Genomic DNA, 17,296 nt, shown 5'->3' on the forward strand with positions numbered 1-17,296 from the left:
AGTGTGGCAGCTTCAGAAGCTGCTGTGAGTGCATGCCCCAGGATCCTGCGGAAGTGGCTCAAGCAGCTCTGAGTGCAGCTTCCAAGGTCCCTGGTGAGCCCCACTCGCCTAGGCGCACCTCATTACCCACGCCACCCTAGCTAGCCAACCTAGCTAGCCAACCTACCAAAGTCTGCGCACGCCAACCGTACAGACGATACTGAGGAAAACTGAGGAAAAGAACATCAAAAGTCAATGAGGTTGGAGAGACAGAGGAAATCCCAGATGCAGCCGCTACTAACTGGCAAGAAAAAGAGGACATGCCACATTGACCCTCCCTTGGTGGATATCCAGCCATGAGACGCCCAGCCAATGGGCGCCCACATAGGTCAGAAGGGTCCCGCAACAGGGGGCACAATCACTGGCCCCCCAAAATAACAACAAAGTTCCATTTTCTGAAAGATGGAGGAGCTGCCATCTACTCCTCCCCCCCACCGGTCTCCGGTCTTCCTGTCCCTCTGATACCTCTGGTGATAATTGGAGTGAAGAAGCAACCAACATCACCGACTCCCAACGAGAAACCTGGCTCCCAGCTGGATGAGGCCTGAGGGTGGAAGGGGCACCAAAGGAGCCAGAGTCACTATCTAACAGCAGGATAACCGGCACAACTACTACAACAGCCACTACAACTACTACAACTACAATAACAACCCCATACAAACTCGGCAGCAAAGCCATCCCAGGCAGGCCCAGTATAAGGGTCACAAGCAACTCCCAGACAACTGGGCATGGAAAATCAAACACAGACATGGGTAATGATGCAACTGCGGCAAGCAAAGAGGTAACCCTGGCATGAACCATGCTGTCAGGAGTGCAAAATGACGGGTATGTCGCACCCAGCCTAACCCACCACCCCTGATAGGGGGACTACATCCCGACCACCATTACATCAGCCCAGACAAGACAGAGCATTAGAGGATAACGCCAAGCATGAGAAAGACCCCACCATATGAAAACATTAAGCACAGTGGTCAAAGACAGAGACAACCAGACACAGGCGGCCCAGAGCTCATCAAGGCAGAGCACAGCGAGGCAGAAGCGGACCCCAACATAGAGGCAGATTTCAACGACCTATCACAAGAAGAACTGAATGAGCTCCTCGCCTCATACTCGTCGGAACTTGAAAAAAGTGCTTGATTGCATATCGAGAACCTCACACCCCTGCCCCCTTCCATAACTTTGGCAGATCCCCCCGTTTAGCAGCAGAGGTTCTCCCGGGCAGGCGGAAGACAGCACATGGGCAGCGCTGCTCAGGACCATTCAGTCAATGGCCGATGCACTCAACTACCACTCAGCTAAGATGGATGTACAAGTGGAGATATTGTGCTCAGTAGCAGCCCTCGTGGATGGCATTGATAAGCTTATCAACGACCTTAACAGCCTCATCAAGAGGGCTCAAGAGGCTACCAACGATCTCGCTCCAAAATGCTGCTGTTGTGCAACCCTAGACAACTAAGTCAGCTGCCAAGTATCTCTGGGCTCGTAATAAAAGAGCTGAAAGACAGGAAAGATACCCACACAACCACAAGGAGGGCCCACCACAGTAAATGGTGACAAATATGTCTGGGGGCCTACAAATGAGAGCTCCCACCTGGAAAAGCGATGCAAAACACTCAAGACCTCTCCCCTCTGAGGAAAACCCCAAAACCCACCAGGGAGGGGAGAGGAGCACCACCGAGCAACTTGATAACAGAGCCAACCACAGGCACCAAGAGCGCCGGCAACACTACATTCCAGCCTGGACAACCAGGGGGAAAATGCAAGTCCAAAAGGACCCAGAAGCAGGAATCGCACAACAAAAACGACCCCAGAACCGCAGGGCTACAAGCCTACTCAACATCCACTCAGACAGCCAATGAAGGCAACACTCCAGTAACCTACAACAAATGTGTCTTGGTGGCATCTCACCATGCCGAGCATGAATCAGAGCCACCCACAGCAAACCTCACTGAGCCCAAGGACCAATGGGGGAAGCGGACCAGCCCCGAGGCAGCCCAGAAGCCAAGGACAGGACTCCCCCAATCACAGCGCCAAGGGGGCTTGCCACCTGAAATCAAATGGCAGGACACCCATGTTAAGGGAGCCCACCTAACAGGGCAGCAGACATACAACAACAGCCATGAGGCGACAGGGAGGCATGGCCCCTGGCCGCAGAAAGAAGCACACTCGCCAGCCCCATCCAAGAAAGGTTTGACACAGGCACAAGAGAAAGAACAGCTCTACCTGAATGATGACGTGACGTGGCACATAACTGCCGTTCAGCCAGACAGTCCTCCTCTGGTTAGGGGAATGATCAGATGAGGCTCCAACAGATCATCCTCTTTTCACCATTCAGATAAACTGTACACCCAGCAGTCCTCATCCACAGAGGATAAAATCCCTAACACAACAGACCGCCCCACTGAGAACATCCCACCGGAGGGACAGCGCTGCACAACTCTATTCCACCCAGTATGCCGATCAGTTGGGAATACGGATCTCCTGAACCGGGGAAACATTCTAAAACGTCTAGAGCAGCCTCCAGGACTCACCTACATCACCTCAGACATGATTGAATTCATAGAATTTAAAGAGTGAGGGTCAGGGAAAGCCACAAATCAACCAAAGTCATCTGAAGTAGAAGACCCCGGCTAGCAATGTCCTTTCAGGCCACAAAAAAGCGCTCCAGAAGACAATAGGAGGTCACCTGCAGCTCCTCCCAGGGTGCTTGGGGGAGCGGGAGGTCCACTCCCATGAAAAAACTCCACAAGGTGTGCCCAGCTCATACATCAAGTGCCGAACCAGAAGGACCGCCATGAGAGAGACGATTGGGAGTGGGTAGCCCACATCCTCAACCAGACGCAAACTACAAACTGAATCTTTGCCCCAAGGGGCAAGGAGGTCCCTGACAGTCACCACCTAAAGCTCTGCTCCTGGAACATTCACAGGATAAAAGACAAATTGCAAGACCCTGACACACTGACCTATCTCCAAGGTTTCTCTATCATCGCCTTACAAGAAACCTGGGCCCTGGAACCAATTTCCATTCCAGGATATTCCTGTGCCCTTCTTCCTGCCACCAAGGAAGGCAAATTTGGCTGAGGGAAAGGGGGTCTGGGGGTTTATCTATCGACAGCCCTAAAGGCCAGTTGCAAGAGGATCTCCTCAGACTCTGACAAATTCTTCACTGTGCTCCTCCAAGAGGCTCTCCTCAGACTCTGACAAATCCCTCACTGTACTCCTAACCTACCAACACAAAAGGGAGGAGCAAGGGCAAATCCTAGGCAACATATACATACCTCTGAGACAAAAAAAACAAGTTGAACTATCAAACCTGCTTGTGGATCATATCGCCCAAGTGGCTGACTCCCACCCACTTCTTCCACTACTAGCAACAGGGGACTTCAACATGTATCTGCTTGGAGGGGCTGATACTAACAAGGTCATCGACACCAAGGTAAACCAGTGGTACATTCCTGAACAAACACTGAGTAAAACAGAAAAAATAAGCTTCAACAGCCTCAGTTGACTCCCTTGAGCACCTAGGTCTCAGAGCACTAAATGGCCAATTCAGCGAAGACATCCCCCTTCCCTCTACAAATGGAAACTCCTTATTAGACTTCACCTGGCTCTCCCTATCACTCCTGCAAAAGGTCACCTCTTTCAAAATGAGTCTAAGACCTGAAAGCGATCATCTGCCATAGGAAGTGGCTCTCTCTTCGACACCAGCCTTACACATTACTAACACAGCACCAGCTGGCACCGAACAGCTGTGTCAGCTGAAAAGAATCAAATGGACAGCTTCTTCCCTAGCTCTCCCCTGCAGAGGAAGCTGACAGGCACCTAAAAGCCTTCCAAAGAAGAGAAGTGTCAACCAAAGACAAATGGGAGGCTTTCATTGACTCATACATCCAGCAATTAGCCAGAAACGTCACAGCCACCAGGTGCCACACCCAAAGGGTCACAAAGGAGCTCCCCTCCTCGCTTAGGCTGAAACAGCTAAAAAGGAAAGTTAATCAAGCACTCCGGCGGACCCGCCGGTTTCCCGAACAAGAATGCCACCTCATCAGACTGAAAAAAGTAAAAGGAAAGCTGAAACAAACAGTATGGGAGATCAGGAAGCTACAAAATCCTGGGCTAAATTTATCTGGGACATAAAAAACAAGAAGGCCATCCAATTCTGGAGTACTGTAAAAGTCCTGAAAATTGAAAAGGCTCAATCTCGGACTCAAACATCTTGGAGGCGGAGTGGGCATCTTTTCTTAAACTACACTTCTAGGAAACCGACGGCATCGAGGACCACGTCGCCACCAGTGGCCCTGGCAGGCCATCCAACTCCGGCAACCCAGCCACCAGAAACTTCAGCAATGTAGTCAGTGAACTATCCATCTCCTGTGCAGGCATCCAAAGGCTAATAGGCAGAGGGAGAAAGACGGGAGACCCTGTTCCAAGCAGAGTTCCGCAGACCATCTATAAGCTGGACCCCCGAAGTGGGCAGAAGCCATGGCCCCCCCCTCTTCAACCACGCCCTGTCTGGTGAACCAATCCCAAAATCCTGGAGAGGATCCATAATCTCACCAATATACAAAGGCGGGGATAGGTCAATTCCCAGCAACTACCGCCTGATCGCACTTATGGACAACAAAGCAAAATACTATACTAGAACTTTCCTGGAACACCTGGCCGACTGGGCTGGTCAAAAATCTATAATTCCCTCAAACCAAATGGGGTTCACCAGTAACACAGGCATGGACCCTAACATGGCATTATCCCTCATACTGGACTCCTCAAAGGCTACGAAGCTCCCAATCTATCTCTGCTTCATTGACTTCAAAGCAGCCTTTGACAGCAATAACTGAAACAAGCTCTGGTAGAAACTCGGTAGCTGGCAAATTCCAGAACAACTGTTGAAAGCCATTGAGTCACTATACACTGGCACATGGGTCAGGATTAAACTGGGCAACAGTTCAAACCTATCCAGCAAGATCCCAATGACAAAAGGCCTAAAACAGGGCTGTGTCTTGGCCCCCACGCTCTTCAGTCTCTTGATGGCTGATTTCTCAATGGCGCGATCTTCATTTAACGCCCATGTACCAAGGCTAGGAAAGAAGCAACTGTCAAACCTGCTACATGCAGGCGATCTTGTGCTGCTCAACAGAACAAGGGTAGGTATGCAATATCTCCTGAAAGCAACTGAAGACTACGCCCTCGAGAACTAGCTACAAATCAACCACAAAAAAAACAAAATCATGATAATTGGCAAGAAATCCCTTAAAGGGGCAACAACTTGGGGGTTGAGTGGAAGCACGCTGGAAGAAACAACAAGTTATAAATATCTAGGCTTTCTGTTTGACCACCACAGCTCTTTTCTCAAACACAAGGAAGAAAAAAGACAGAAGGGCAGGCACTCTCCATGGGTCTACGGACTCTGTCGACAAAACTGAACAAATATGCTAGAAGTGGCAAGAGCCAAGGTGATTCCAATATAAGCCTACGCCAGTATCGCACTACGCGGCAGGGACGTAAAGGTCATGGATGCCACAGTAGTAAGCATCTACAGGCAACGGTTCAAGCTCCCGAGGCATACATCACCAGCACAGTTCGGCCTTCTCAAACAGTCTCTAGCAAAGAGGGCAGCTTTTATCAACTTCCTTCACAAAACAAGGGCTGCGACCACAAACACCATAAAACCCGATCACCGGCAAGAATATACCTTGATTCCTCAATAAAGCAGTTCGACATCAGAAGCCCATGGACATCAGAGATTAACCATAAAGTTTTCAAAACCCTAACTAAAAGAGCAACAAAGATTCTGGGCCTAACTAAAGACAAAACAGCCCACGAGAAAAGACACCACATCTGGCTAGTCCTGAACAAGACCCCAGCTCCCCAGCCCTATCCGGGCATTATTTTAACCTACTGCACCAAGTCAAAGTTCTTGCTCTACCGCCTGGGGTCCTCCCAGTAGGAACACACAAGACGCCATGGCAACGACCACCAAAGGACGGGCTCTGCTGGCTGTGTGGGTTAACACCTGAAGCAGTGCCCCACGTGCTCTTCCTGTGCCCCAGGACCCTGGTGGAGTGTCACATGAGCATATGCAGGAAATATCAAAGGAAGCCCAGTTGTCAGAAAGCATTACACAAACAAACACTGACTTAACTAAGCCCCAGCCAACCAGTGGGTAAGATGGCCAACAAGGTCCTGTGTAGGAAAAGGGTGAGGTACCTGAAATGGTAGTCACAATTCTCATGAGAAATGTGTGTGTTGCAGCAACGTATACTCCAATACAGGCACACATTTGTAACAAACCTAATTGCAGCAAACTACCCATGCTCATGTACCCTATCTAGTTAAGAGGACAAAACGCTATAGTGCACAGGGGATGTGAGAAAAGTCAAAGATTCCCATTTTTTGAACTTCCAGCTCTCACCATGGGTACTCAATCGCAGACTCATTTCAAGCTGGATTTTTCAGTTAGGAATTCAATACAAAATGCTGCTGATGTGGTCTATTGCCACAATGCTGAATATAATTTAGAACATGATCAAGAATCAATATACTCCTCATAGAACTTGGGGGACCAGCAGATTTAGCTTTCCCAAGTCTGTAATCAATTTCTTTTTAATCTCCACTTAGAATGGAGGAGAACAAGCTCACTTATATCCTTATCTCCAAAGTTGATGCCAACAACCCTTCTTGCACAACTCTGACACAACAGAAATCCAGATCTGGCAGTTGACCCTTCGCCTATATTGCTCCTACAGGTTGAAACAACCTGCCGCTACACATAAGAGCCTCCTCCTTACTTCTTGATTCATCAAGAAGCTGAAGACCTGGCTGTTTGAGTAGTCCCACTAGGCCCAAGGTGCGCCTAGACTCACACCTGCTCAGTGCCAGGGTACCCTCCCCGGTGATAGTGCACTCTATAAATCTGCACAACATAACATCATATATACGACTACTATCATTTTCTAGCAGCTACTAGATAATGATAGTATGTTGGCAGCAACTGGGAGTGCACAAGAGCGATAGAGGAAACCTTCCAAGTTTAACATTCACTTACCATGCAGCTGGTGGTCACTTTCTTTAGGGCAACAGTGTAGCAACTGCACATCAGGCATTTTCTTCTTCTGCGCTGATAACCTAACAGAAAAAATAAAAAGGTATTTATTCACACCATGTTTTACAGATGGAACAGAATATTATATTATAGCTATTGCAGACAGTTTTGTCAAAAAGGATCATGGTTGTTGTACCAGTCAAATAAATAAGTGTATTAGTTTAAGAACAGCCCACAGGTCCCTTTTTTAAAATCACATATAAAAAGGAGAAAGGGCAGTGCCTAATTTGAACCATTGGGTTCAGGAGCTCGACACCAGCACTTAATTGTCAACACTGGACTTTATGGTAGTCTGCCACATGATGGTGCTGTAAGTCTAATTTAGAGATGAGCACAACAACAGTTGTTTATTAATTCAATATACATTACAAATAACTGTCAGACCCCCTTCCAGGGAGAAAGGGGCAAGCAGGAGTTACTGGGCCCAACCGAGGTGGTTGAAGCCTTTTACCCATGGTGTCCAGTGCCTACCTTATCATGGATCCAGCTCAACATGGTCAAGCACCCTCTTCTGCACCTGACTCGCATTTGGGTAACATAGCTTGAGCAGTCAAGGCTCCTTCAGGGGAAGCTTAGATACAGATCAGTGAACACAACTCATAAATAAATGTGCGTGCAGCGCAACAATACAACACTGTCTAGTCAAATACTTGCTTTTGTATCAAAATAAGTTTTTTTGATTCTAACTCTACACATGCAATGGCAAATGATATTCAAAAAGCAATAGCATATTCCCTGTGAGGTCAAGGCTCTAGTAGTGGTTAGGCCACTCCCTGCCCTTCCACCTCTAGAGCAGAGAGGTTCAATATTATTCCCCATTTGCTCATGGTCGCATCAAGGGAATGTAAACTAATATGCTGCACTCAAGAGTTCCTCCCTGAGACTCTGCAAGTAAGTTCAGTTTTTTGAGCCTAGGGATTAGCAGCACCAATGGTTGTATGTCCCCCGGGACCCCAAAGGTCTAGTGCTCAGCTTACATGCTCTGGTGGCCAACTACCCTGCAGCGGTGCAGCATGATCCTGTTCTGCATCGGCTGAGTTGGGCCACTCGCAGTCACATGTGGGAGTACCTGGCAGGCACTGGCACTCTTCCCTAAGCAACGCTACCTGCTGATTTAGACGGGTGAGGTGCCCTGGTGGTCATATGATAAGTCTTTTCTCGCTCAGTAGAGGATGGGTGGTGGTTTCCTTGCTCCAACGGGGTCCCCTGGGTGCAATTCACAAGATACAGTTGAGTTCCACCTTGGTCCTTACAGTGTCCCAGTCCCGGGCGACGACCCAAACCTATTGACTTCAGCATCTCTGGTGGCCCCTCCTGGCATATGGGGTTGCCAAGCGCCACTTCAGCACATGGGCAATCGCCTGATCGATGCAGCATCGGGTCTCCCCTGCCACAGGCTTTCATCCACGCAATGACAGACCCTCCTGGTAAACATCCTTTTTTTTGACTTTTTTATTACGAAAGTCGTGGTTAACGAAAGCGTAACAACGCTTTTTTTAACCACGACTTCGTATTTTTGTGCCTTAACTACGTATGTTCTGAACAACGAACATGCGAGGTTAAGGTACAAAGAAGGGAGTTGGCGAAGGTAAGTGGTGGGTTTAGGTTTTGGGGTGGGGTTGGGGGGGTGGGGCGTTTTTGGTTTTGGGGAGGGGGTGGGGGGTCAGGGGTTTTTAGGTTTTGGGGTGGGGTTGAGGGGTGGGGCGTTTTTGGTTTTGGGGAGTGGGTGGGGGGTCAGGGGGTTTTAGGGTGGGGTTGGGGGGGTGGGGTGTTTTTGGTTTTGGGGAGTGGGTGGGGGGTCAGGGGGTTTTAGGTTTTAGGGTGGGGTAGGGGGGTGGGGCGTTTTTGGTTTTGGGGAGTGGGTGGGTGGTCAGGGGGTTTTAGGTTTTAGGGTGGGGTTGGGGGTGGGGCGTTTTTGGTTTTGGGGAGTGGGTGGGGGGGGTGGGTTGAGGGATGTAGGGTGAATGGTGCCTATTGCTAATGATTTTATCAGGAATGCCTTTACAATGAAATATCGTTGTTAAGGCATTCGTGGTAAAATCATTAGTAGTAAGGACGAGGTCGGTGTTCCGACCTCGTTGTTAAGGTTAGTAGTTGTTTTTAATTCGGTGTTCCGTCATATAATCAACCCTCCTGGCATAGGGGGTCGTCAGGTCAATTTAGCACATGGGCAACGGCCCAATCAGTGCGGGACAGGTTTCTCCAACCACCAGCTTTCAATAATCAGCGGCGGACCCTCCTGGCATACGGGGCAGTCCATTTCATTAGGCACACAGGCAATGGCCCAATCGGTGCAAGGAGCCGGGTTCTCCCACAGCCCTCCTGTATCTCAGTTCACAGTAGCTCTCCTGGCATACAAGGTCACCTATTAAGTCCAGCACATGGGCTACAGTCCATTCGGTGAAGTCTGGATTCCTCACACCTCACACAGAGAGTCCTCATGCCGCAGTTCCCTTCTGGACCTCACACCCCACAACACTTCCTCTCCATAGCACTTATTTTGTTACGAATTAAGCATTGAGAAAGGGAAAATAACATGATGCAGTGCAAATGAAAGGACGTATCTTTGCTCTACTCCTCCCACATCTCACAAACAGACGCTGGCAGATTTCAGCATACATTGCAGCACTGTCTGCTGATTTTCTTTACACAAACTGAGTCATGAAACTTTGCAGATCACAGAATGGGCAACGCAGACAAGAGGCAGGTGAAGATGAATGGTTTCAGAGCAGGAACAACTGATGTCCCAGAACCTGACACCAGAAGCCATATCACGTAGGTCATTAGCCACAAGAACAGTAAAGGCACGACCAGAAAGCCTACACTTCTTGCCATTTTCAGGACATTTACAATGAAATACCTAGTCAAGTCAACACAAGTCGAGGGCATAAAAATTGTAGACTTATCAACCTGGCCTAGAACTGAAAGGAGATCAAGCAGAGGTACTAAATAAAGGAAGGATCAGCATCCTGGTAGACAAAGAGAACATCATGGAAAGTACAGCGTAAACTCTCTCTTTGGACTTTAAAATGTCACTCGATCTAGGAAGACTGAGGTTCAACGTTAGAGAAGTAGTCTGTATTTGGGAAAAAATTGAGAATTGAGCTCTACAAACACTTGTGGAACTGTTGTTTTCAAAATATACTCTCTGGGGAAAAAAATCAGTTTGTATGGTGGATGCATGCCATAACACAGCAAGTTCCTGAAAAGTGAATTTCACAGAGCACTTATCTTCAATTACCATGAGCACACAGTGGGTGATGCCCCTGTGGGCACAGGATGGATAACAGACATCACAATGAATGATGGATGAACTCTCCAGCTCCATGTTTGATGACAACTCACACTGTGAGGGTATGAAGGCCTATTACTTATGGAAGCGACCTGGAACTAGACTAGGGCACTGCAGAGCGTGATCAGTGTGGGAGAAAGAACCTTTACAAATAACTATTAGGAAAAGGTCTAATACGGTGGCACCCGTGCTTTTGCAGTGCCCCTGGTATCATGTGAAGGCAAATAGTAGAACCCTCAATAAAAATAGACTGGGGAATCCATTAACGATAGTGATCTCTGGAAGCAAAGGGACTAGAGAAACTGGGTGCCTATGTTTGTGAGAAGCAGAACCAGCATAAACAACTGATAACTAGCAAACCTGCTTATATAAAACATATGGCAATAAAAAAAGAACTATGCAGGAGTGAGGGTAGGGATCTACATAATCAGTCAAGCACATCACAATGGAGGGTGGTTCAGATCGCCCACCATAGCATAGTAGTGTAGTCCCCAGGCTCACTGTTCTTAATAGGGGCTACATAACTAATGCAGCTGCATTTCTGTGGGGCATGAACAGTTCCATATTAGCTATCCATATTGTCTAATATACATATTGTTTAAAAACGGGTTTTTACTCACAAATCAAATGTATATTTAAACATGGACTCGTTTAGCACACTCTAAAAACGTGTAATACGCGCGGCTGAGCCGTAGACAAGATCGATGTATGACTGAAAAATTATTTCTACACTAGCTTTTGAAAGACGCTGAACATTAGCTGCACATCTTGCTCTACAAACCACTTCTGACGCGTCTTTGAAGGAGACAGCTGGTTTAACTCCCACTGGATGTAAGCCTGTCAATTTCTCATGCAATGTACCTTGACATGCACAGGAAGTAAAATGGCAAATCTAGATTTCCTTCAGCAAATGCATCTAATGCTGAACAACGACTAGCAGAGGGTGATATTTACAAACAGCTGTCATTTGCATTTGCTACTCCCATTTTACTACTTCGTAATCCTTTTAGGCTGCCTTGCAACGCCCGCAATTTGACACCTGTGCCTGCTGATCATACAAAGCTAAGCACAGATTTCACTTTCATTTTAATAGCTAGTGTGTTACCTGTTGTTAATTATATTAGCCATATATGGCATGCCCCAATTTTGCGAAGCAATCAATTACAAATATACAACGGTTCCTCATCTGCATCCCCTTTTGTACAACGTCACTTCCTCTTATGTCAGTGATGATAGAGTATTATGAAAAGGTGTGTGAAGTTGCTTCTGCCACCCTATGATTTTGAGCAGTGACATCAGCAAGAAGTCTCCAGGCACTAAGGGCCTCCTTAGGAGTCGACTCGTGGTGGAGGTCGGACTGCCGCCAAAGTGGCGGTCCAACCTCCACACTACGACTGTGGCGAAAGCAGCACCACTACTTTTTTGCCGGCCAACAGCCTGGCGGTGCTGGTAGTCTTAATCCGCCAGGGCAGCGCTGCCCTGTGGATTATGAGTCCGGAGTCTGGCAATTTTTGCATGGCAGCTCCACCGCCAAGCAAAGGCTGGCAGAAATGGGGCACTGGGGGCTCCTGCACTGCCCATGCCCTTGGCATGGACAGATATTGGTCCCCCATAGACAGCCATGTCACGCTTTTCATTGCTTGCATTACAGGCAGTGAAAAGTGCTCCGGGTGCTGTCGCACCTGATGCACCGCAACATTGCCGCCGGCTCGTAATCAAGCCTATGTCAATGTTGTGGGTAGTTTCCCGCTGGGCCAGTGGGAAACTCGTAATAGGGCCAGCGGGCGGAAGACCGGAGTGGCGGTCTTCCAACCCAAAGAGTTTGTTGGGCAAAATGAGGCCCTAAATGACACTGTCAGTTCTGTCTTCAGGATTTTGATACATAAAAATTAGCTAACAATGCACTGGAACAAAGTGGAAGATTACCTATTCTGTACGTGAGATGAGTTGAGATAGCCAACAAAAAAATGACATTGCATTTTAAAATGTGAAAACTATGCAGCAGAGGTTAACATTCCTAACCCATGGAGACTATAAACGAAGCAGATATTTTGGTAGGCACGCTGATGCTCGTAGATACCAATAACAGATTATTAATGCACAAAATAAAAGGTGATCCAACGAACATCTAATTTAAATTTCAAACATTTGACAACTTAATTATCTCAACCACGGAAAGCCGTCTGCTTGGATGCGTTGGTGTCAGCTAGACAGCAACTGTATTTGCACTATACTGTATTTAGTATCTCTCACCATCTAGTTCAAACTGAATATCAGCAAGCCTTAATCATCATTATATGCGAAAGAAATTTTGATTGACAATGTGTAACCTTAAGATGGATCACTGGCCAAGCAATTCCATCTGTCTGCACCAAAATGCGGGAAACATCTAGTACATTTTAGGTGAGTACACAGCTAAGATCACAATGTGTCAGTCACAACAACTTTATTTCGGCAACAAGCCATAAAAAGCAAGATCACAAAACATAAAAAAATTAATATAAATAACACCAAAAATCAATAAAACGTATAAAATCACAGTCAATAAAATTCCAAAAAATCAGGAGGGAATTACTACTCTTTCACATTACAATCTCAAGTTACATTTAGTAGCTCATACCGATCTGTAATTCAGATTGCACTCTTAATAAAATTTAACACAGCATGGCACAAATCAATCATAGTTAATTTCTGTAAAAATTCCATTGCAGGACAAGATTGTCTAAACTTCCCCTGATGCATCATTGGAGTAAGAAAGGTCCTTCTTGTGCCTCTTTAAAATGGAAAAATAAAGTAAAGTGACAAGTGCTTTGTTTGGAGGCATGATCACAATGACAAGGAGGTAGGTCCTGCTGCCAAGAACATTGTAACAGGAAAGACACTTTAAAATGAATCAAATTTATTCTAAAATATGCTAAAAGAAGCCAATGGTTTACATTCTCTATCCATGCCAAATATGGCTAACGGGATTTAACACTGACAATCTGCAAATAAAAGTCCAACGATTTAATGTCCAAAGCCCCTCTTAACCTCTCCTCCCCGTAGTGGATTGCATACCTAGATTTCACAATCAGCTTAGCATTCTTTGGGAGACATGTGGGGGAGTTGAACCAATCAATTAATCCTAAATTCTGAAGACCTGACTTTACATACATCATCCACGGTATCTTACTCATATTTTCTAGAGCTAGACAATCTGACATACAGGCACTATCTAATGCTGCTTCTGGGTTTTGCCAACACTTAATCCATAATAGGAGTGCCAAGATTTTTATATGTTTGGTTATTTAGGGGAGGCTCATCTCCTCATGGCATACACAATTTTGTGGTTGTTTTGGGACTGCAAGCAATCTATGGGTGAAGGCGCTCTCAATATGCTGGAGACTATCTGATTTTTGTTAACCCCAAACCCCTGCCTGATAGATAGCTGCAGCAATACATTTAGCTTTATATAGGGCAATCATCTGTGCCAGAGGTTTGTGGCCTAATGACCTAGGGAATCAAAAGATGCCCTCCACATTTCTTTCCAGTGGTTGAGCTTTTGCAAAAGTGTGTTGTTTCTGCCCTAGGGATGAGCTAAAAACAATACCTTAATAACTAAAATTGTTTGTACATTTTAAAATGGTACCCCCCAATTCTAAAGTGCATGGATTTTGTGTGTATAGGCCTACAAGTCATGGTATAAGATTTTGAATAGTTTACTTTCAGGTCCAGACCTTCCATATACTCAGGAAAAAGATATAAAAGCTTCTGAAGTGCAATTGGGTTGCGTGCAATCAAAACCGCATCATCTGCATTCAAAAGAATTGGCACAGGAGGATCCCCCATCTTTGGTACGTCCACGCCTCCCCGAGTTAAATAATCTGTGATATAATTAATCTATATTAAGAACAAGAAAGGTGCTAAAATACAGCCCTGTCTAACACCTCTCATGGACTTTATTGGAAACGATAATTCCCCTTGTGGGCCATATCGGACCAATATTTAAGATCATGGTGCAGGCCTCTCAATAAAATGAGCAAATTTCAATTCAACCCCATTGTCTGCATGATCTTCTATAATTTATCCCTATTAACCAAATCAAAGGCACTTGACAGGTCAATGAATGCCATATGAATGGCGTCCCCCTTAGCCTTCACATTCTTACTGATAATCAAACTTCAATTTAATGTTCCACATTCCCTATGTCCGGGCTAAACCCATACTGGATGGGTGTTAAAACCTTATTCTCTACGGCCCATGCCTTGAGTCGAGAAAGAATCACCCTTCCCAGGGTTTTTGCCGCTGCGTCTATTTGAGATATTGGCCTATAGGAGGCTGGGTACGATTTATCTCCCTTTTTGAAAACAGGGACAAGAATGTCCTTTTTCCATGAATCAGGGATGTCCCCCACCACAGCACTTCTTAAGAAATTTTTCACAACTGAGGCCCATAGATCTGTATTTGATTTAAAAATATCAACCGGGACCCTGTCCGGACCTGGGGCTTTCCCAGAGGTAGATTTTCCAAGTAAAGAAAGTACCTCACTAATTTCTATGGGAAAGTCAATCGGTATTTGGACTGGCTCTGATTGAGTGTCACCCAGTGGACCTCTGGTTTCAGTTTGGGCATATCACACTCTGAAATATAAGGATGAATTACGATGGCCTAGAACCTCGCACTATCCCTGAATAATGAGGCAAGGACCAGCTCGTCCCAGGCCTTATCTCTTATAGAGCTCTTCCTTTCTTCCACTGTGGACTGATAATCACACCCAGCCTTTTTAACATCCACAGGGTTACGCTGAGACTTTTTAAGCACCACCTTTAAATGCTTATGCGGTGCCAAGCAGGCAGCATTAAACCAGCGATGTGAAGAAATCCTAGGGAGGAGATTATGGATAACCAAACCTTTGGAAATCGCCTCACATAGAACTTTAAGTTCCGTGAGGATTGAGCTATCAGTACTATCCTCCTCAAAACATGCTAAATGGACTCTATATTATCATGGACGATTTTCTTAGTAAAACTAACAGGATCAGCCATTGCCCAGTTAAGCTGAAGTCCTGTAATCCTAAAAAGGCCCATGTTGCATTTCGCCGCTGCAGGATTTTTGTGAATTTATTCTAGAGATACAGTAGCTGCAGATGTTAATATAAAATTTATAGTACTCCCTGTAGCCCCCTACCCCATAAACGTTGAGATCTGGTCAGAATTTTTTGGCTGGGCCCCACCAATAATTAAAAGGTCATATTTCAATATTAGTGTAAAGCGGCCCCCAGCTTAGTATGTTTAAGATAAGCCCTATCCTCACATTCACCCGGTACGAAACCGCAAACATGATTATTTCCAATAGGCACCATCTGGTATTAAAATCCCCTACCCATATTAGGATTATTTTTTTCCCCTGATGAGTGAAAAAAGTGTTCGTAAAATCATCAAAATCATTCAACCCTTTATCTACTTCATGGTGGAGAAAAATATCATAAAAATGTAATCAACACCGGGGCTGGGGGTGTGTCGTGCCCCTGCGGCTGGGTCCGGGCCAGGCCCTGGAGGTGGTGACTGGCCCTGGAGTGCGAGGAGACAGGAGATCTGTCCCACCCACCGTCGTGCGAGGTGGCGACCGAGCTGGTCTGACTCCGCGGAGGCGGCCTGTGGTGGTGTGGCCGCGGCACTGTACCTAGCGGACCGTAAAGGGCCTTGGGGGCCCCCACTATACAGGTGCAGGGGCAGCCCTGTCGCGACAAGGCGAGAAGGGAGACGGCTGGGCTGACCCCCTACTCTTGATGCGGTGAGTGTTCCCGTCCCCGGGGACGTGGGAGAGCGATGTAATCCCGGAGTGCTGTGGACGCCCGACGATTGCGAGCCAACTACTAAGGCCTAGACGACATTGGTGGCAACCGGTAGGTGACCACTGCTCCTGAGGAGCCTACTGAATGAACATTCCTTTGTCTGTTGGTCCAGCGCGGGAGGTGCCCCCCCAACTGAACTGGTCAGGGGGCCCGCCGTGACTGGGATATGGCGACCCTGACTGCCCCCTGATTCCGTGGATCTAATGAGGGGCTTGACGCTCCGTGGCTGCTGGCTTACACCCCGACATTGCTGACTGGTGCCCCGGCCCCGGAGGCTGTCTGGTGAACTCGGGATTGCCTCCGTGGGGCCCCCAGGGGGGACGGCTAGGGTAGGAGGCCCTTGGCGTAACTGGGCCCCGTCCACGCGGTCGGGCGGCGTCGCAGCTGTTTTGCTCAGGCCCGCAGGAGACATGGGAAAAGACAGGGCCTCCAGACAGCCGCAGTCGTCCCAGCAGAGGGTCGATCAATTTACCACGCCGACGGCCCCTCAGAGCGAGGGAGACGCCTCATCCAGTGACCCGGCCCCAGACGGGGTCAATGCTATCCTTCAATCAATCCAAACATCACAACGGGCAGTGGAAACCAAAAGTGGGGAAGTGAGAGAAGACATGAGCCTCATAAGACAAGATCTCAGAAACGCGGTGGGCCGGATCACGGAGGTGGAGGCCCGTGTCTCGCAGACGGAGGATGACCTGGCTGACCTTAGGACCAAGGTAGCCCAACTACAAACTCGAACTGGTGAATTACACCGCCGGGCCGAAGACGGCGAAAACCGCTCTAGGCGCAACAATCTGCGCTTTGTTTGCTTTCCGGAGGGAGCGGAAGACAACAAAGCCCCCGAGTTTCTGGAAAGCTGGATCAAGTCCTGGATGCCAGAGCACGCTCTCTCACCATGGTTTGCAATTGAATGGGCACATAGGGCCCTGGCCCCGCGGCCCCCACCGGGCGGGCCTAAGAGACCTATGATTGCGCGCTTTTTCAACTTTAAAGACCGTGACGCCATTCTTAGGGAGGCCAGGCGCTCCCCTGA

The 17,296-nt window shown here is 47.5% G+C and overlaps 1 protein-coding gene across 1 annotated transcript in view; it reads right to left on the reverse strand.

Annotated features, from left to right (window-relative positions):
* The window catches only part of CCDC178 (coiled-coil domain containing 178), a 1,079,202-nt gene that overhangs the window by 956,594 nt on the left and 105,312 nt on the right, over positions 1-17,296 (reverse strand). The window contains exon 2 of the mRNA XM_069220096.1: positions 7,085-7,164. Coding sequence (XP_069076197.1) covers positions 7,085-7,142 — 58 coding nt within the window. The 5' untranslated portion in view covers positions 7,143-7,164. The remainder of the gene's footprint in view (positions 1-7,084; positions 7,165-17,296) is intronic.

Source organism: Pleurodeles waltl, chromosome 2_2, assembly GCF_031143425.1.
Source record: "Pleurodeles waltl isolate 20211129_DDA chromosome 2_2, aPleWal1.hap1.20221129, whole genome shotgun sequence".
Lineage (NCBI taxonomy): Eukaryota > Metazoa > Chordata > Amphibia > Caudata > Salamandridae > Pleurodeles > Pleurodeles waltl.